Source organism: Harpia harpyja, chromosome 19, assembly GCF_026419915.1.
Source record: "Harpia harpyja isolate bHarHar1 chromosome 19, bHarHar1 primary haplotype, whole genome shotgun sequence".
Lineage (NCBI taxonomy): Eukaryota > Metazoa > Chordata > Aves > Accipitriformes > Accipitridae > Harpia > Harpia harpyja.
The window spans coordinates 2,444,299-2,465,116 of NC_068958.1; the positions used below are offsets into that span (position 1 = coordinate 2,444,299).

At 46.3% G+C, this 20,818-nt stretch overlaps 1 protein-coding gene and 1 long non-coding RNA gene across 3 annotated transcripts in view; one reads left to right on the forward strand and one right to left on the reverse strand.

The window, feature by feature from the left end:
• LOC128154200 (carboxyl-terminal PDZ ligand of neuronal nitric oxide synthase protein-like) overlaps window positions 1-13,820 on the reverse strand; it is an 84,503-nt gene extending 70,683 nt beyond the window's left edge. For both annotated transcript variants that reach the window (XR_008239292.1, XM_052814444.1), the window contains exons 1-2: window positions 13,511-13,820; window positions 9,370-9,441 (exon numbers count right to left, since the gene is read on the reverse strand). Coding sequence is in view for 1 of the 2 variants with exons in the window: in XM_052814444.1 (XP_052670404.1) it covers window positions 9,370-9,441; window positions 13,511-13,615 (177 nt within the window). In the remaining variant the exon portion in view is untranslated. The remainder of the gene's footprint in view (window positions 1-9,369; window positions 9,442-13,510) is intronic.
• A 306-nt stretch (window positions 13,821-14,126) lies between these two features.
• Window positions 14,127-19,516, forward strand: LOC128154812 (uncharacterized). Its single transcript, XR_008239429.1, has 4 exons — window positions 14,127-15,992; window positions 16,405-16,531; window positions 17,060-18,298; window positions 18,573-19,516. It is a non-coding gene; the product is annotated as an uncharacterized LOC128154812 (long non-coding RNA).
• The last annotated feature ends 1,302 nt before the right edge of the window (window positions 19,517-20,818 follow it).

Below are 20,818 nucleotides of genomic sequence, written 5' to 3' on the forward strand. Positions count from 1 at the left end.
CAGAACACCAATCCATAAAGTACAAAGGGCCCTTGCATTGGACAAAATCAAGACAGTGTCTACAAAGGCACCCACTGTTGTGGCACTAGGTCTAGCCTTCCTCCCATGTCCAGTGCAGACACTCTTAACCTCAGAACCTGAAGCACAAGGTTACACCGTAGCTACAAGCTGCTTTTATTTTTCCCTGCATGTAGATAGCTTCACCCATGGGACAGGTTTAGGTGTTTGTATTTTCATGGACTATTCTGTTTTGTTCCTGAAACATGCCAACCTGCTCTAGTGGAAATCAACGCATGCACTTGTATTAGCTGCCCGAGGAGGGTGTCTGCTCCACCAGCATTGCAAAGGCATTCCACACCACGGGCATCCCCAGTTTCTGTGCTCTTGCCCATGCAGTTGTCACTCAGATTAAGGCACCTCCTTGTTAATAAGCTAATCCAATGTGCTCGCTAATACTCTGGTTGCCATCTCAATAACATTTTTTTAGACACCAATACAGAAGGAACTTTGAGTTGTGGCAGACTGTTCTACACCAGAATGTAATCTGAAAGCCGTTATATTTCATCTCTGTAATACTCTACAACCAGTAACATAATTGTTGAAAAAGCTGCTTTATTTCAAACTAGATAAAAGGTTTGCAGAGATCTCATACACTGATATTTTAGCTAGTGAAATCAAATGCTTCGGTAGTATAATAATACTGTTAAAACCACTTTATTTTACAATTAAAAGGTACCTGCCTCATTGCCAAGATTTAGTATCAGACAAAAAGCTCTGTCTTGCTCTATTTAGTACTAACATTTAAATTTAGCTTTTATCTGTTTAACTACTGCTTTTATTAGCCTTCAACTAAACTCCAATCCATCATGACTCCTATGCAAAACAATATTAATATGCCTCACTAGTTCCACCCCCTCACTGGAGAAGCCATCCAGTTTCCAGCACTCTGAGGAAGGCATTAAAAGGTCACTGTTGCTTAGAGATGACACATTTCACTGATCCCTCCATCCATCTGTTATCAATCATACATAGCGCACTCTCTGAACAGGGTACAAGAACTGAGGCATCTATAATCACCAGTCACTTCTCAAAAACTAGGTCATAGCATGTGGCTACTGAAAAAACTCTAAGCTGTCTTCTGTTACAGTAGCCTGTATTCACAGTTAGACCAGTCCCCACTCATTTCAGCTCAGAAGTTAAGTGGCAGAAGATAACTAATCATTATTCTGTGGCAAGAAGTCCAGAGGTGATTTAGGGTTGGAGATGAGCAGGGTGGAAACCTGCGAGAGATTGTAAGTCAGTGGGGTGGCTTTATGGCACGGTGAGACATCCCCGAGCACTGAGCAGAAGGCTGGGTTCTTGTGTAATCTCAGAGGTGTTTATTCCTCTCCTCCCACTCAAGATGTACAAGCGGAGCGTAGTCAGTTCTCCATAGCCACACAATGCTGCCTAGAAACACTGTGCATGACGCCACTGCAAAAACATCTCATTAAGAGCTTCTTCCCTTTGCGTTACAATAATACGAAGAGCAGAAACTGGATAAAACAAGCTTGGGTTAGTCTGAGATACGGCAGACTCAATTCTTCTAGAAAAGCAGCTTCCACATTTTAAAAGCCATTTTTTCAGTTTATGAAAATTAAGTTTTCTGTAAGGCTAGTGAAGCAGCATAAGCATGAAACACACTTGAGCCTGCTAAGGCGACCATGGACGGAAGAACACATGTAGAGTGGCCCAAGGAGCTCCACCTGCATCACCCAGCCTTCCAACCCCAGCCTTCCCCCTTCCTTGGGCCTTCATGGCAAAGGACCTCTGGGAGATACCGTCCCACTTGGCATTTTGGCTAATTAGGGCTGCAGGGCATACTGGGAAAGGGGAGAGGCTATAAAACTCAGTGGCAGGGTAGGAAGCCCTTCTTGGAGGTGGGGTAGGAGCAGTGGCGGGGAGGTTGTGGTTCTACAATTCTCCTTGTTGTGAGAGGAGGCCCTGCACTCTCGAGCTGAGGCTGCTTGTTCTGCCTGGAGAAATGGATTCTTGCCAGACGGCTCGCCTCCTTCCTCAGCATCCTGGCAGCGCTCATGCTGCAGAAAGGTAAGACCTGTAATGTGGCTGTCATCTCCTAATGTAAGGTGCCTTCCCCTGCCAAGGGCATCTCTGTCAGGTCTGTCATCTTCTTGAAGACCAGCAAACAGACTATGGGAACCAAACTCAGGTGCTGTTTACAGTGTGGAACAGTAAAATGCTTTTCAGTAGAACAGGGTGCTGAATAGTAGTTTCAGTACTGCCTGCCCTTGTTAAACCCACTAACTGGCATGGGAGAGGGCAAAGAACCTTCTAAGGGGGCTGGGGTGGTGAAGGTTCCAGTGAAGGTGTAATAGGAAGGGATGCAAAATCCACTGTATCATGAAAATGGGCATACCAGAGATCCCTGCAGTGCTGCTGCCTAGATGCTAATTAGAGCATTCAGGTCTAAGGGTCTCTGTCTTTACACCCAGGTCTCTTCCTCTTGGGTAGGAGGAGGTAAAAGGCTTCCTGGCAGGGCTCAGATAGGACCCTTGGAGCATGCTGCAGGACTCCTCTGCCTCCGGGAAGCCCAGCCTGATCCCCATCCCTGTGCAGGAGACTCTGCTATAGCTGCAACAAATAGAGGAAAACAAACTAATGAGGCATTAGGGCTAAACTTAGCTGCAATTAACACTTAATTGCCATCCTGAAAACACTTGCTGTATTTTGCCAGGGCCTGGAAAGGTAAAACCAATTAGCTTAACCTTGCATGGTAGAAACCTTAAACTGCCTCAGGTGCCTGTCATGGATGGGACCCTGGGAGTAACTGGTGTTTCTGAGACCATAGTGCCTGGAGCTGAGCAGTCCTGAGTGCCTGGAGCTGAGCAGGGTTGGGTAATGGGACACAGCCCTGCTTGGGGCACCAGGTGCCTGGGGAAGAGGAGGGCTGTACGGCAAGGATGCCTTGAGCCAAGTCATGCCCTCTGCTCTTGATGCCCTCATGCCAATCTCAGTTTTCTTAGCCTGCTTGCCTGTTCTTCTCTATGCCTGTAGCTTTCTTGCATTGACTGGTACCTTCCCTTAATAAAGCAGATGGCAGGTAAGGTTGCAGGCAAAGGTATGTGGGCTGCTGGACAGGGAGACAGAAGTACAGAAAGATCCAGTGAGTAGGCAGAGGACAGAAAGCCATCCATGATCACCTGTAGATCTCCTTCCAAGTCACTAGTGCAAGTTCCTCAGGGTTTTTTTGAGTAGACTTGTAGGCTGTGCTGAGGAGGGTTGACTACAGCCTGATCATGTACTGCCTGCGTGAAGCTGCATGAGCCTTTCTTAGGCCTCTGCTTTGGAGAACAGCCAAAATTGACACCAGACTTTCTGCAGAAGGTATTGGAGCAAGTTTGTACATGCTCATGTATACTTGGTTTGGATACCTAAAACCACCGCTCCCTCCTGGAGGCTATAGGCTCTAATATGTATCAGTAAGCAACCCTTGCATGGTTCTCCAGAGAAGCAGGGAAGGTATCCTAGAAAAAGATGCTCTCTTGGAGCATACTTTGGGGTAAATACATAGTACTTTTGGTATGGGGAAGAAGGAGGAAGAGAAATGTACAGGCTTGGGGAAGCTTGTCTCTCTGAAGTCCTTCTCTCATCTTCTCATAATGTCTGCTGTCTGCCTGTGTGCTTGTCAGTATAAATGTTGATTGGACCCATGACTGCAGCATGGGACTATGTTCTACAGTACTGTCCTCATGTGATCTAGTGAATGTCACTATGTGAAGACAATATTTATTTAAAGGCCTTGGGTGAACTGACAGGGCCCAGCTCTCCTGTCTGTAAAGCATCTAGTAAATGAGACTTGGTTACCAACATGGAGCATTTCCCCACCACCACTGTGTACTATCAGCTGTGTCCTTAACTGGCTCAGGGTGTGCTAGTGGTTTGCAGCAGACACGAGATGCTTGTTTTACACTCTAATCATGTTAAGAACTGTCATCTGTTTTTCCTGCACCTTCCTGTAAATGAAAGGAAGGTGTGTGGCATTCTGAGAACTAAAGAAAGGTCCACACCAGCAGTCTGAAGACTGCAGAAATATTTTAAGATGCTAGGATTGTTTTCTTTCACAGCCCAGGGCTGTCATTAGCTGAGTATTTGGATGCTCTTCCAAAGAGGCTGAAAGGGAAAGCCCTCCAGGAACTGCAGCAGAACCAACTCCCATCCAACAACAACAGATCCTGGCAGGCAGCTACACAGGTCTGTACTGGGGCAAGTGCTCCAACAGTTTGCACTTCCACGTTTGAGTCTGGGCTTCAGATGCAGCAGACCAAATAACTTCATTATACTGGGAGAGGCTGCAAAGACTAACAAAGAAACCCAGCAGCTGGGAGTTCAGCTTCTATCTTTTTTTAGTACTGATCACAACTCCAGCTTAGATTAACATAGGGCTGGCAGGAAAACTTAGCTCCAAGCATGATAATTCAGGAAGGGCTTATAGGCAGAATATATCAGAGGAATCTATGCAGCGGTTATCTTGGTGCACTTCTCTTCTGTAGTAAGAAGGCTGTCTGCCTGTGAAAACTGAAGAAACTGTGTTCTAGAAGAATCTCATGAATGAGCCTATTAAACATCTCTACCTCTGAAGTCTGCCACCCAGTGATAAATTAAACTGGGATGGCTGAAGGCAGTCACCCTGCCCTCTGCCAGCTGTCCACCTTGTTGCCCTCCGTCTCTAGCAAGAGCAGATAAATGACATCCATATTTGCTCCTGAACCATTGCAATTTATAGGCTGGCATGTCTTTAAGTGTAAGCTGCTGTATGAAGCCAGCCCAGCTATCAGACTGGGAGCTGATGAGGTGCAGGAGAGACAGGTTCTGTGCAGCTGTCCCTGCTGCCTCTGCTTCACAAGGTTGCACTGTAGTATCGTAACTTTTACTCATCCTGATTTAAATGGATGTCATGTCACACTTCAACACTACCAGTAGATATTTGGCAGTCAATATGACTTACGGTGTAGCTAGATTGCACTTCCTCACTAGAATACCATGTGGAGAAATTGCAAAGCATTGAGGCTCTGCTTAAGAGCACGGATGCAGCAAGAATGGTCAGGATAAGACGGGGAGGCTGAAGTGAGAACCCAGTTGTCATGCTAAGGAGAACTCGGGCATTTCTGATGTATCCTGTGTCAAGGTTTATAAATGTTTCTGCTTCTCTGGCACACTGGCCTCTGGGGAAAAAGACTTCTCAATTTAATTAAGCCTAAGAAATGTGGAGGTAACAGAAGAAACACATTAGTCTGGATGCCTGCCTCCTCCTTGTTTGTTCATCCTGGTGCTTGGATGGGCACAGCACCAGTTGGCTGTTCCCTTGTGAAATGATTAAATAATCCAACATCTGGCTCATTTCTGAGTGTTAATACCTGCTTAGGTCCAAGCTAGACCTTCCAAACAGACTTGAAATTTCTAGGCTTCGTAGAATCTTAAGTGCAAATTCCAGGGAAACTGATTATGTGCCTTAAAGGTAATTAAATGGAGTGAATTTGGGAATTGGTGGCAGCAGGCTGTCTGTGGGCATGACAGGCTTTGACACTTAGTCCTACCGTGTCCTTGTACAACTCGCCGCTCAAAATAGCTGCATTTCACTAGGGCTACTCGACTGGCTGTGAAGTGCTGGGTAGTGTTGTTCTAGGAAGGTAACAGCTGACTGTTTCTCCTCTGGTCAGTGCTAGCTCTGTGAAAGCTGGGGAACAGATGCAGGACGTGTGATGTTAACCTTTCACATATAGCCATCCATTCCCTGGTCTCCCAGGGCAAGATTTCCCAAGCAACCTCAGGAGCTTCAAGGAAATGTTTTGTGTTTTACAAAACCCATCTTTACCCCTAGGCCTGTACCCATAAGCATCTTTAGCAAAGCTTTCCTGTTACTGTTTCAGTGTCGCGTGGGCTCCACATCTTTCCTCTTAACTTCTGTGAGAGCTAAGGGGAGAACTTGGCTATTTAGTTGTTCACTAACAGGCAGCCAGGGGTATTGTGTCTAGGGAAAGGTGACCCTGCTGAACTGGGGAGCTATTTGGGCCTTCGAGAAGGACTTTCACATTCTTCACATTAGCTGCCACTTCTGCAGAAAGAAAAATCTTGTATGGCACATAAGCTCCCTAGAGTGCTGAGAAGGCTCAAATATCTGCAGATGAATCCACTTCAGCAAAAAGCCAGCTCCACCAGAATGCTGACTCCGAATGCGGGATGTTGAGTGGGTGCTGCCAGACACCCAGACCTGGATGGCCTCGGGCAGCAGGAGACAGCAGATGCGGCACGCTGCTTCTCCCCGGGAGGTGGAGGAACACCTGCCTGCACTGGGTGCTTGGACCTGCACAATGAATTGGACTCTCATAAACAGCAACTTGACATGCCTGTCAGAGCACAGTGTACTTTTCAAGTAGCAGATTTCGTCACCTCCCCTGCCAGGGTAAGAGGAGGTAGAGGGATTAGTTTGAACTCTGACAATCATATAATAACATGGCAGCTGCATGCAGCTAATAATCCACCAGGAGGATTAGCAAACTTAAAAAGTTGTCTAGCTCTGCATAATGGGAAGCTAAGAACAGCAGCTTCCCTGTTCTACCTATTGCATTTGCATTCCCTCCAGTGGAAGCATAGAACATGATGAGACAAGGTTTTCCAGTCTGTTATGAAATGGGAATCTAATGTGTGACTAATGGAGTATTGCTAGCAATTCTACAAGCATCCATTCGGTCAGGAATATGGATTTAAGCTTTACTATGAGAGTGCATCTTAAATACTTAACTGCAAAAGAGCAGATCGTGATTTCAGCAGACTAATGTTAAAACATGTCATTTGAGGCTCTCTGGGAGTAATGTCCTACAGCCTGTGTGCTCTGCATGTCCTGAAGTCTGCCAGCAGACTGTTCTGCTAATGCATGGAGAATACCACTGAACTCCTCCTGGGTTCCCTGGCATAATTCATATGCAACTGGCAAAAGAGCCCAGTACAAAACATGGGACAGTAAGGTGCCAAGGAGTAGACTTAGCAACTGGAGTTGCTACTTTTCTTACCACCCTCTCTCTCTCCCCACACTCTAAGGACAACTTTGAGTGCTAGATAGCTCAAGGGTTTTTTCCCTGGGGCAAGCGCTTTTAATCACAGACTGGAGACCAGAATCAGACATAGTAGTAGGAAGGCAGTTTCAGAGCTTGGATCAATTTACTAATGAATAACTAGAATAACCAGCTCTGTCACAGCCTGGAAAACACAGAGCTGTGACTCCTCATCCTCCTCCCTGGTCCCCTTCTGGAGTGGCAGAAGCAATGAGTAACAGCCTGCCTGTGCCGTGGGCTGCCCCTGTGCTCAGCTGGCTCCGTCACCGACTGCTCCAGTGATGGCTCACGCTGCCTCCTCCCATGTCGCAGGGCATAGGGAGCAGCATAGGAAATGTTGTGCTGGGGCTTGTACTGTGCGACTTTTCTCTTCCGCTCCAGTAGAGAATTCCAGTGGAACACTGGAGTGCACAAAGGATGAAAGCTTCAGCACAACGTGCCCCTGCCAGCACTTGGCAGGGCTGCAGGACCTTTCTCACTCTTGCAGTGCAAACAGGCACTACCACTCACAATAAGATGGTAGCAAAATACTAGTTTCCACCAATAGCTTCTTCCAGTGTTTCCTCCCAGTTGCAACTGGTGCTGCTGAGAGTCCATGGGAAAAAACTCTAGTATAGACAAGGCCTCTGCATGCAAATGAACGCTACATAAATAACCCCCATCTTCCCTCAGTTCCTAGGTTGTGTACTCTATGCACTAGAATTCTCTTCAAAGACCTCCCAGTTCATTCTTTATGCTCTAATTAAGGATCAGTGCCAATTAACTATCTTCAATAGAGGAGCATCTTCCGCTCAGCAGCCAGGAAGTGTCTGAATAAGATCCTGCTGTACAATATGCACATGAAAAGGGAAGCCCTCCCTTTTTGGAAAGGGCTTCCAAGATTAAAAACCCAGTATAGAATACAGGATGCCTACTTTAAAAATATTGTGTGATAAGATTAACTGATTGCATCCATGAATGCAGAGTGGCTTCTTACATGCTTCATGTAGCACTCAAGCATGCTATTGCACCGCCAAGACTCTGAGCTAGATACCATCGTGGCAATTGCAGGTGTGAAAACAGAACGTAACACTTTCTAGAAACTGATATTAAAATACTGTCTGCTTTTTCTTAGAAGGGTGTTATCTAGTCAAACATCAGCAGAAGTGCAGTGTCAAATCTGCTAAATATTGATTCAGATAAAAAATTACCAATAGTTACTCCAGCATCTAAACTGCCCCAGTAGTCCTCACCTATTGCCTTTGCTTCCTATAGATAGTCACCTGTTCCATAAATAACCAGGCAATTTAGATTGCTGCTGCACTGTGTTCCGAGCGAGAGCTGTGCTAATAGTCTGAGCAGGCAAAGGCAGGGGAATGTCATTTCTGAGCTTGGCTGGAGATGAATACATCAGCTCCCCAGCCAGTTACAGGCTAAGTTTAAAAAGCGCTATTCTAAACGAAAATTAGATGGTTAAACACTGCGGGGGGAGGGGGGAAATAGGATAATCCTTTCAAAGCTTTAAATGGAAGATTCTCAAACCTGCTTCAGCTGATGTGAGACATATGAACTGCCTCAGAATTAAGACCCCTGCAAAACTTCAGCCAGGTACACCACCTGCACTTTTGGGGTCGATACACTTGAACTGCCACCACTGCCACTGAAGCTAGCCACCCAGATAATTGTAGCTACATCTGGTGACCATTCACAGGCTGTTCTGAAGAATAAAGGGCTACAGGAGGAAGAGCACAGACTTGATGGGAAACAGGAACTGTAAAACTGTATTGGAGGATGGGGGAAAGCAGCAAATTATTCCATGAGCAGCAGAATCCACAAAGTCTAGTCTGATGGGATTTACATCCATAACATCTGCCAGGCCACTGATATTTCAATATATAATAACATAATATATTTAGACCTGTCAATGAATTTGAGTGCTTTTGTGGAGCAGATGGTGTACATCTCATTTTTCACACACACAAAAACCCGAACAGCCTAAATAAATCTCTTGGGTTCAAGGAGAATCCCCATACCTGCTCAGCAGAGACTAGGGTTTTACGTTTGAGTTTTGCTAACCGATCCCTTTGCAAAGAGCAGGGGAAGGGTCTATCCTAATATACCTTGGGAATTTCTGGAGAAGCTTGTTAGAATCCTGATTGTGCTGAGATTTGAGCTCCAGATAGGAAAGGTGGGAAGGAATGCAGAACAGCACACTGCAACCAAGTCACTCCAGTGAACATAACCTTTTATTCCATGTGGGGTTCAGCTCTTTTGAACTTACCCGAATCCTTCTCATGGCTGCCACAATCTCCACGCGGCTGTTGGGTCTGGGTACATCCAAGCTACCGATGTACTGAAAGACAGAACAGTGAGATATCTGTGAAGTAATGCACAAGTTAATGGTGTAGCCTTCTTCAAAACAAACAGCATCTCTCATTAATTTAGTCCCTGCTTGGTTAGACTCTCTTGACCCAGGACGTGATAGGAGTATCTGTTGTGGATAATGTTATCAAAGTCAGGGAGAAGTTCATGGATTTCTAACGTCAGGTGTGAGCCTCTGACCTCATTCATATTCTGGATGTGCCTTTACCAGTGCTTTGCAGGGCAATGTCTGTTGCTAAGTCATGATCCAGTGGGTCTGGAAAAGGGACTGTCCATCCCTTGTCCTTCCTCACTACACCTGCTTTTAAAAGACTCAAAGCTAAAAGCACATAAGAGTTGGAAAGTTGCCAGGATGTGCAACAACTAGCTTTCCTGGAAAAGGTTCGTGATTCTGGCCTAACTTCTCAGTGTGGACCATCTTCTCTCTGGACACCACTGTCCCTGCTTGGGCGGACCAGCTCAGCTGTCTGCACAATCCTGGTAAACCCACTCAAATCTGCATCCTACACCAGCTGTTTTTAAACTATGCTCATCGGAGCTCCAGTCCTAAACAAGCTGCCTGGCTGAGCTGTGATAGCGGCTGCCCTTGGCACTGGGTGTCTGCACTTAAGTGTAACCATCAGTCCCAGCAGGGCCCCTTACCTGGGGGCTGCGACGCGGGCAGACGGCAGGTTGCCAGCACCTCCGCCTCTACCACTTCACCACACCTACAGCTTTCTGCAAGTCGGCTGCCGGTTCTCTTGCGTGCAATGGCAGTATGCTGCCGGCACTACGTGGGTTGTTAGGGAAGACCTGCAGGCAGACAGCTTCCTGCTGCTGGCGTTTCTCCCTCCTGTGTGCTGGTCCCTGCGCTGCCTGTACTCTCCCCTTACGCTGGGTTGTAACGCTTGTGTGCCAAAGCAGAGTCTGGTCGTGCACCTGTTGGCAGGAGGCGGCTGCTGCAGTATGGTGGTACCTGTAGGAGCACACGTGGCACAGATGCACACAAGGAGCGCTGCCCGCACTGCTGCCAAGCGGAGGAGGCACAACGCTGCCAGCTCAGCCTTGGGAATGAGGAAAACATAAGCGTCCTGGAGAGTCACCTCACATATGGAGCAAAAGGCCATTAATGTTGTAAAGCAGTGTGGCTCACAGCTCTGAGGAAAGACTTGCATGTCAAGGGCATGTTGGTGAGGGCAAGAAAAATGCTATCTGAGTGAGAGGGTGAGCAGCCTGATGAGAAATGCCAGTATCCTGCCAGCATGGGCTGGTGCTGGGTGCGGACCTGCGGCTGTGGCTCAGGCAGCCGAGGGCAGGGTGCTGGGCTCAGCGCTGGCAGGTTCCCAGCAGGGTCTGTCAGCTCCCTCGGTGTAACACAGCCCATCTCTGCATGGTTGTCACGGGCAGGTCGGGGTGGTGGGGCAGTTTACAAAGCTTAGTCACCCTCTCAAGAGCATTTGGTTCATGAATTGCATCTGTTTTTAGAGTGGGTGGTTTCAAGTTGTGGGGTTTGGGTTTGGTTTTTTTGTTGTTGTTGTGGGTTTTTTTTGTTTTGTTGGTTTGTTTTTTTTTTTTTTGAAAGTTGTTCCCCTGTAGAGGGGAGGAGAAGGGGCAGCTAATCAGGAGGCCCTGCAAACGTTCAGGGTGATAATATACATATGAACAGAGACAAAATACTTCCCCAAGAGCACCCCCATAGCTATCACTGTTACTGACGTAGTTCTGGTCTTATTTCTCTACCGTAACACTTGCAGCTTGCAATGTGTTTTATCTTGAAAAACTTCTACTTAATAGGGCTTTCAGAGATGAGTTCTCCTGGCTCAGTATTTACTGCTCTTTCACCTGCCTTGAAATAAACACTGCAAGCAATCTGAAAGGTCATCTGGCTTTTCTGATGCTTCTGTAAATGCCTTTGCAAAACGGCATTTTTAAAAGCAGTTAAGTTCAGCTACAGCCTTTGGTAAACCACAGGAGAGTCAAACCGCTCAGACCATGAGAGCTTGAGGGCAGCAGGGAAGGGAGCAACAGAGCTAGGATTTTCTTCTGCCCTGGCGGCGAGGCCATATCCGTATCACTCCAGATCTGTGGTCTCTTTGGTTTGCAGGCATCTCCTTCCCTGCTCTGTGGTGGCTGTCAGTACAGTCACAGGTAATCCAGATTAATTTAGTGCAGCCAGCTGGCCTTTTGTCTGTGAACAGCAGAGCTGCAGTGGAGAACAGGCCTTGCTACCAAAGATAAATTAATAGATGGGGGCAAGAGGAGAGCTGGTGACTGCTGAGCCAGAAGAGATTCTCCCAGTCTCCCTGCTTTGGCCTTGCTGCAGTCTGGGTACTCGCATTCCCATGCAGAGCCCTGCCAGCTCACGACGCTTTGCACAAACAGCCACCTTTCCACAAGCAGCTCCCAGTACTGACCTCCTGAAGTTTGTCCCTGAAGATTATAGGGCAAGTAAGACAGTTTGGTATGTGGAGATTAGAGACTAAATGTGGTCAGTAAGATTGCCTGGTGTGAGACACCTGGCAGCCAGTTACAGCCTTGTCATTGTCAGAGTTGCAGCTGACTGATGTGCCCACAATGAGCATCCTAATTGGAAGAGACAGACTTTAGAGCAGAACCGAGGAAGCATGTTACTAAGGTAATGCAAACCCCATCTCAGACCCACACATCTTAACAGTGTGTTATCCACTCTCTGAATAGCTCTGGATGCCTGAAGCTGTCAATCTGAAGAAGCTTGTTTCACTCAGTTAAAGGTACAGTCGCTTCACATCTTTTAAAAATCAAAATAAGGATTTTTCTTCTCCTCAGCACAGTCTGTGGCATAGCAAATGTTAATTTAAAAGACGAATCAAAGATTAATTGGTTTTCTCCCCTATGGAAGAGGGAGGTTTTTAAAATACGTGATTAATTGTCTATTCAGATCCATCCTATATCCTGCTTAAATCTTACAGCTCTTTTAGCAGGAAAACCAAAATGCACAAAATCCGCATCTCAAAGCTTTATTTGAATATATATGCCCCTTCTTCCCAGCTCAGGAGACAGCGGGCATGAACTCCATTTCTAATCTGCGTTAGGCCACCTGCAAAGAAGGGAAGGGAACCCTAGAGTTGCTCCAGCAAAATGCAATTCTTCTTGTCAGCTGAATTATAAACCCCTTCCCCATGCTGTCTACAGAATGTCAATTCCAATGGAGTCACTTTCCCAGAGCGATGGTGTGCTGCCAGACTGTTCTTCACGATCAATACGAAATTTCTGACAATATCAGTATTTCTTTCTGATACCTGAAGACTGCATGCATTTAAACGAAGACCGTGCCTGCCCAGCTTTTCATGCAGGGAACAGGTCAGATGGAATGAGGTTTTAAGCGGCACATAACAGTCTGCTGGTTTCCAGGGGAATACAGAGCTGTTACCTCACTGCGGCAGGAACGGGGTCCTGCCCGATGGGGGCCAGGACGGGCACCAGATCGAGCAAGGACGCGCGCCTGGCACAGGCAGTATCCATTGCGCTGGCAAGAGGGGTCTTTCCAGATCAGTTCTCGAATGAAGCGCACAAGGCAGCTTCTGGGGATTAAACAGCTGGAAAAAATACTAGGAAAAGAGCAAGAACCTGTTTGATCGTGACAATTAAATGCAAGGCTGTCATCATTTTTTTTTTTTTTTGTGTGTTTTCTTGAGACTCTCTTTAGATCTGGCCCACAGTCGCGTGGGCTAGGGACACCTCCCGAGCTGAAGAAACACACCGTGGTCAGGGCTGGAGGGGGCACGGCGAGCCCCGGCCTCGAGCCCGCGGTGCCGTCGCCCCGTGCCCAGCACATGCCCCACTGGTGGCGGCTGGTCTGCACTGGTCGGCAACAGGCGAGGGCAAAGAGGGCCCGGCGCTGCGGGGGGGGAACCTGCCCGGGGAAACCTCGGCTTCTGCCAAAGCCCCCCCGGAGCCTGGAAGGGGCTCGGCGCTCTGAAAGCCGGCGGGGGGGGGGGGGCGGACGGGACGGACCCTGCTGCATCCCCCCGACCGAGGGCCCCGCCGGGCCCGGGGGCTACGGGAGCGCGGCCGGGGCTCACCTTGGCCTGGAAGTGGATGCCGTGCTGGAAGGCCTCCTCGTTGTGCAGCGGGACGCGGGAATCGCAGCCATCGTCCACCAGGTTGTACCGGTTCTTCACCGGCATGGCGGCGGGCGGGCGGGCGGCCGCCTCAGGCCGCGGCCCCGCCGGGCATCCCCGCCGGCAGCGCCCGGCCCCGCGGAGCCTCGGGGCGGAGCGGAGCCGGGGCAAGGGTCCGGGGTTGCCGGTGCCCGAGCCCGGCCGCGTTTTGAATGAGCGTCCGCGGGTGCGAGCGGGGCCCCGGCCCTCGCCGCGGCGCCATTGGCCCGAAGTTCCCTCATGTGATGGCGGGGGGCGGCGGCGGCGGGCGGGAGCCCGCCCTGCCCGCGGCCGCCCCGCCTCGGCCGGCCCCGGCGCCGGCCCCGGCCCGGTGGCTGAGGGGGAAAGGCACCGCCTCAGCGCGGCCGTGCCCGGCTGTAGCGGCGCGGGGGTGTCCCCGGCCGAGCGACGTTAGCTCGGCCACACACCGGCTGCCGAAGAGCAGCCACCCCCGGCCGGCGCTCCGGGCCTTGCGGCGCCTTCGTTCCGGTGATCCCGGTTTCGGTATTGGCCTTGGCCCTTTGGAAGGAGCGGGGCTCCGTGAATCTGGAAGGGAGGTTTCGGCTCGCGAAGCCTTCTCTCTAGGGTTGGCAGTAAACACCCGAAGCGTCGTGGTGAGGTTTGGCTTACGGAGGTTTTGTCTTTCTGCGTCTCTGGGGCTATGCCGGCCTGATGGTGCCTTTTGAGTACAGAGGAACAACACCGTGTCATAACCTCCGAGGACACAAAAATACCAAACCCCGGTTCACGGGTGTAAACGGATAGCGAGGAAGTGTCCGAGCACGCCTTGGAGTAGGCGGTGTTGCCTCGGCTGTGAGCTGCAGCACTGTGCTCCTGACAGCAGGGGTTACGGATGGAGCCTCATCTTAATTGAATTGTTTGCTTTTTTGGACAGTGTAGGTCACACTGTATCATGTCAGCAGCACCTGCTCCATTTCTTCTGTTTGTTAGAAATTCTAAAAAGACGATGTACACAATGATCTAGGATCTCGCTGCAGCTCCTGCACAAGAACGGTTAACTAAAACCATTACGTATGTCCAACATTAAATGTGACTTACAGCTCTGTTAGTAATTAGTACGTGCCCTCTGTCAGCAGCCTGTCACGCCGTTGGTGTCCACTGACTGACTCAATACACTGTCAGGATTTTTGCTGCGGGCACGGGGTGTTACTGCTGTACCTGTGCGCTCAGGGTGTTCTTTCCTTCCAGCTTCGTCTCGGTGGTGAGGCACCGCCGGCACGCAGGCGAGCCCTTGCAGATGCCGCTCTGGGATGCCCAACGTGCCTGAGCTGTCAGCAGGCACCAGCGCGGGTAAGGGATGGGTGCAGAGGCACGTGCGCAGCTGTGATGGCAAGACTCAAGACTTGTCCTCTGACTGTTAGTAACAGCCGTGCTCTTTGCCCTTTACAGGAATGATCAGAAAAGTGAATTGTGTAGAATCCAAGGGGTGGAGGCTTATATGTGCTCCAACTGATCTCATCTGGGTTCCACAGACTTAATTTTTGCGTGATCAGTTACAACTTTTTGTCATACAAATAACTCCCCAGCCGGATGCTTGAATATTGTTGGACACCACCTTTTATGTAGTTTTCACATCAGCAAGAGAGAAAATTTTGGCCACAGGCAGACAGTGCACAACTCCCTGTCTCCATCTCAGGAGCGTAATCATCCTGAGTTTCTTGGCATCTCTGAGTACTTGTAAGTCAGTGGGAGATGGGCAAGAGCCAAAATCAGAAACTTACAATTGAGAGAGGGAGAAAAAGCCCAAAGAATTAATATTGGTTCACTGACTGTGACCCTACATGTTCAAGTATTTTGTGGTATTAGCAGTTCATTCTGGCGCTTGTGCTGAAATGGGTTCTGTGGTCAGCCTCCTGTCTTTGCTAAGTTTTTCCATTTCCAGACAGGCTGCTGCTTTTTTTTTCCAAGTGATAATGTTGCATTACCTTCCCATTTAAATATTCTCATGTTTATGCTAATCCCTCTTTTATACAGCGTAACTCAAAATGGGTTTTGTTTCAGGTATGCAAGTACATGAATTGGTTTCTATCCAGTATGCTAGTTTAGATACACATCTCACCTGCAGATTCATCAGTTTCGTTCTTTGTTGGTGATTTTTTGTGTCATCTTTATGCTGTTACCTAGTGTGTACTTAGAACATTTCACGGCACTTTTTTTATCTCGTACGAATCTTGATTTAAAAAATGTCTGTTGACCTGAATGAATAACCTAGATTTTGTGTGCAAATGTCCTTGGACTGATTGAGCAAGATTCCGTCTTTTGGGTCTCCTAAGTCCAAAGAGGAGGAGATGCCACCCAGTCAGCCTATGCTTGTGCTTCCTTTGATGCTAACGCCAGCAAAGCTCAACTAGTAAGGGGAAAAAACCTAACACAGCCGCTACTGGTGAGTGTCTACATTGATTCTGCAATACTGCATTTCAACTGAGGCATGCATGAACCTGTCATGGTGCTGAGCTGCTGAAAGTTCCTCCTCATTACCCTCCCATTGCCACAAGAGCATTCCTATATAAGTTGGAGCATATGGACTTCACTTGGGATGGTTACATTTTTTAATCTGATTGAAAGAACAGGATGAAATAACAGGAATGGTCTTTTTATTTCCATTCTGGCGCTCTCTAGTATGCTGCAGATTATAAAATCCTTTGGGTAGGGGGAAAGAAACATCTCATGGGAATCCTGGGATAAATAAGGCAACTGTGATTTAATAAAGCTTGCAGTGCCAGGCTGTGTTAGATCACAACTGAATGGAGATGTTTAATATTCCATGTTCATTAACTTCTGTGAACTTTTTGTAGGGCTTAGCTCTTCTAAGGTTAATGGTTTGGATCTGTGTTTGAGAATTGAGGTTGAAGGCTGCTAAACTTAAAAAGCTGTTAACTTTCCAGTTTGTTGGACAAAGAAAATTCTTTTACTCCATTGCAGGTAAGAAAGCTGTACGCCTTTTCTTCTGGATAATAAAACTGGGCAAATATGTGGAATTAAACAGTTACACAGTATGTTGTCATGGATTTAGTGTGAACAAACCCCTACTAGCATTACCCCTTCTTGATGTGAACAGTTAGCTAAACTTCATAGTGGGTGTTTGCATCAGATGGAGGTACTGAGCTAGTTATTCCTTTGATGTGCAAAGCGCACATAGAAAGTCCCATTTCTCTGAACACAGTAGGAGTGAAGCACCAAAGACAGCTTCTTGGCTCACAGCTTCAAGTGTTTTTGCAGAGAACAGGTTTGTATCAGCTTTTTTTTTCAGGCACAGGCTACCAAGATTTCTTTCGTTCTCTTTCTCTCACATGGATGCACATTTCTGCCTGCATTGACATTTACTCTGCATGGCAATCCCTCTTCCTATATAGCTGCATTTTTTTAAGAGACCTTGGATGTGGTATAAATCGGGTAGTGGGTATTATGTACGCAGGGTGTTCTTTAATTGTTTCGTCACTTGGTTTGCAGGGAAGGTAGCTGTTGCTCCCGTCTGATCGTGTCAGGTTTCTTCCAAACCCACCTTCACAACTCAGATAAAGGAGTTGCAGAGGTACTTCGTGTTTTCCAAAGGAGATCTGGTCTTGATGCCAAGGAATTTTCCTCCCTTCTGCTAACCATTTTAAGCACTTATTTCTGCACAGCAGAGCTGCAAAGATTTTAAATGATAAATAAGATGTGACAGAGCAAGAACAACCAGACAGACATCCAGTAATGGCAGACAAAACCTCTGTTACAGGAAATCACTCCCATATCATACTTGTAAGATCTGAGAGATCTGTGCATGCTTACTATCTTAGCAGATCTGGTTTTGTCATGCAACTTTATCAACATTATTTATACTTATTTGTGCTAGTGCAATTTTTAGAGCAAAGTCTCTGGTGTACTATCATGCTAGCAGACTTGCAGTGTGCCCATGGACATTCCTTTGAGATTTAGCAGCTGAATTTACTTGCTGTTCTTCAGGAGATGTGTATTTGATTGAAAGCAGCTTTTTTCTGTACACATTTAATAAAGTGGCAGAGTGAAGCAAAGTATGCCTAATTCATAGTTACTGAGAAACAGCAGTTAACTGCCGTAAAGTTTCATCAATTAAGACCAAAGGGACTTAACTGACTTACTGATGGCTTTATAGGACAGAAAGATGAATACCGGTGAATCACCTGAGGTATGCATCAAAGCAATAAAACCTTTCGCTAATTTCAATGACTTTGGATTTTATCTCAGTTGTATATGATAGTCATTTAAGAGTTTGGGAGTTGTTTTTATGCATAATACTAACAACCAGCTTCTGTCCCTTCCTCCTACAGAGCAGGATGACCTGATGCGGGGGAAGGGGAGGACAGCATATTGTGGGAATAATATGCTCTGCTAGCGGAGGCAAAAAACTGTATACTGCAGTTGGATTTCCAAAATTTCAGACATATTCTACTTCCCTTACAATTGCTTTCTTTACTCAAGGAAGCAAAATTAAGCAGTATCACTAGACAGCAAAATCTGTTGTTTTTTCTTGACACCTTAAGACAATCAGTGATCAAAATTTAAGACGCAGACTTAAGGGTAACAGCACGTCAGGAGTTCTCCACAACCATGAAACGTTGTCATACAAAGCTACTGCAAGGTCAGTGTGTTATTTATGTGTTTTTCCCTCTGTTGTTCTAGGAAGCTGTGCTCTCCCCTAGTGAAAAAAAGATCTGGAAGCAAAGGGAGGTAAAGATTTATATTCCCCACTATGTAACTGCCCAACCTTCATTTAAATTAATTGTTCTTGAACTTCAATTTAACAGAAAAAATGGGAACAAATCAGAAACCCCAACCATTGCCAAATCTGAACTTTTCTGTATAGGTAAATTATCAAAATAAAGACGGATGAAGTAGTTCAGAAATGTGTTTTGACCTGCAGTTCCTCTTGTTTGCTTTACATCAGATAACTCTCTATCATTCATGATCACGAGGTGATAAACTAAAATCTTTGTTTAACCAGGTAGGCCTGGGGGCACCAACCATGTCCTATAAATGCTGCAGTGTGATGAAATACCGAGGCAAGAATAGATAAATTAGCCACTGCTGACTGAAATTGTGTGATGTTACCCTCTGTTGTATTGGGGATTTGAAGAAAAGAGAGAAAACTTGCAAGTAAAATCCTTGAGTCTCTGAGCCTGCCACGACATGAACTTGGACGTGACATGTGGAACTTGCATAGTTTCAGCCCCCTCAGTTAGTGTCATACGTGTCATCTGCAAGTACAGAGTCTGCTTGGTTAGATGATTATACCAGATTTGTGTTGCTCAAGAAGAAACAGAAGCTTAATGTCTTGAAGGTTCAGCTTCGCAGCATGGCCAGGCAATCTGCCCATCAGAAATGCAAGCCTCTTTCATGCATGGCCAGTTCCAAAGTTCTGTGCAGCAGGACTCAGGAATGAAAAATGTCATTTACAATTATGCGTATTTTCATCATCTTCTATCATGCAAATCCCCCCACCCCAAGTATGCAGCAAATGTTTTGTTTGCATATGTAGGTCAGCCACAAATCTTCAGTGGTCTAACATAAACATTGGAAGCATAGGTTGATGTATACAGATTTAAACCCAGTCTGAAGTGTAACACCACTGACATTTTCCAAGTGGAGTCTGTTTACTGGATAAGTTTTCTTCTGACTTTGCATTTTATAAAGCATTGCTTTCTTACTGATTTGTGAACATACAACTGACAGAAGATACTCACTGTCATTGCAAAAGGAACTATTAACTTCAGATGTGGATGGATAGTTCTTAATGAGTAACTTTTTTTTTTTATAATAGCTTGAGGAATGTGTTCTTTTTCAAAATGGTACATTAAAGTATTTCTGCAAATAATTCTTATTTTGCCGCTGGCAGGAGGCCAGTTTTATATGATATTTTAAAAAGATTGTATGTTCTTTTTGCAAATTACATGCTCCTTAATGTTCTCCTTGTCTTGGCTATCTTTAAAAAAGAAAAATACAGAAAAGAATACATTTATTGTCCTTATGATGCTAGATAAAAGCTAGAAATTTTGATCCAGACTCAGTAACCAAAAAGCTTACTAGAAGAAGTCAAATTTATTATTTAAGAAAAAATGTTACTTATTAAACTCCTAAGCTTGATGTGTTTGCATGTCAAACTCATGAATTCTGTATACCACAAGTTGGCAGTACAGTTCACCTTCAGTATGAGTTGCTTGGACCAGCACATTATCATGATGTGAAACTCATACTGTTCGATATACTCTCTGGGAAAGTGTAATTCTTAGAATTAGGTTTTCAGTGAGAATATTCCTGCACATGCACGCAGAGTACCTGCTAGCACAGTTCAGGGAAACAGGCTGATCTCTGGAGTAATACTCCAGTATGTTACCCATCAGTGGTCTGCATCTGTAAAATTGCTTTATTGCCAGACTCATCCTTGGATCTGACGGTTACCTATGCACATCACAGGAAGGCATGTATTTGCACACACAAACATCAGGTTAACCATGTCATGGTATAATGACCCAGTAAGTTATGATTTAGGATAAATGAGAGTGAAGTTGTTGGCCTAAGAGATGAGTAAAATACTGTACAAACAGTATCCTTCCCCATTCCCATAAAATTACACTAGCACCTCTGTTATATTTGATATCCTGAATTTAACTAATAAAAGTACAGAGACATTACATTAGGAGTCAGATCAGGGCCCTTACAAGGCCAAAATACTGTGATGTCGGAATTGAAACATCTCTTGAAGGTATGTGATACGTGCCAATAAATGTACACGTATACCAATACTCTGCCAAATTCCCTCCTGTGTAGGAGAGCACACTTTGTTCTGCCCTGCCTACAAATACCACTGCCACTGTGATACTGAAAAATGATTCAGAAAAAAAATTCATTGATATTTTTCCCAGCACAGTCCAACAGATGTACAGTTCTCCTAGATAGAATACACATTCTTGTTCACTTGTTATCACAAGATAGTAAAAATTTGTTCTTAACAACTCCCTCTGAGCAAGGCTCTCGGGAAATAAGCTTGTGTTTAAGACCACACAGTAACTTTAAATTTCCCCTCTCCTCACAGGGGACAGATGATCTAAAGTTTCATATATTTTCTCTCCTGCTGCTAGATCCAGCTTGCAGTATTCAGTGGGAGTCATTCTCCTTCTGCTTTACCTTGCTACTTTATTACTACTGAACCTATACTTTACTCCCCTACCTTGCAGTATCTGAATACCACGT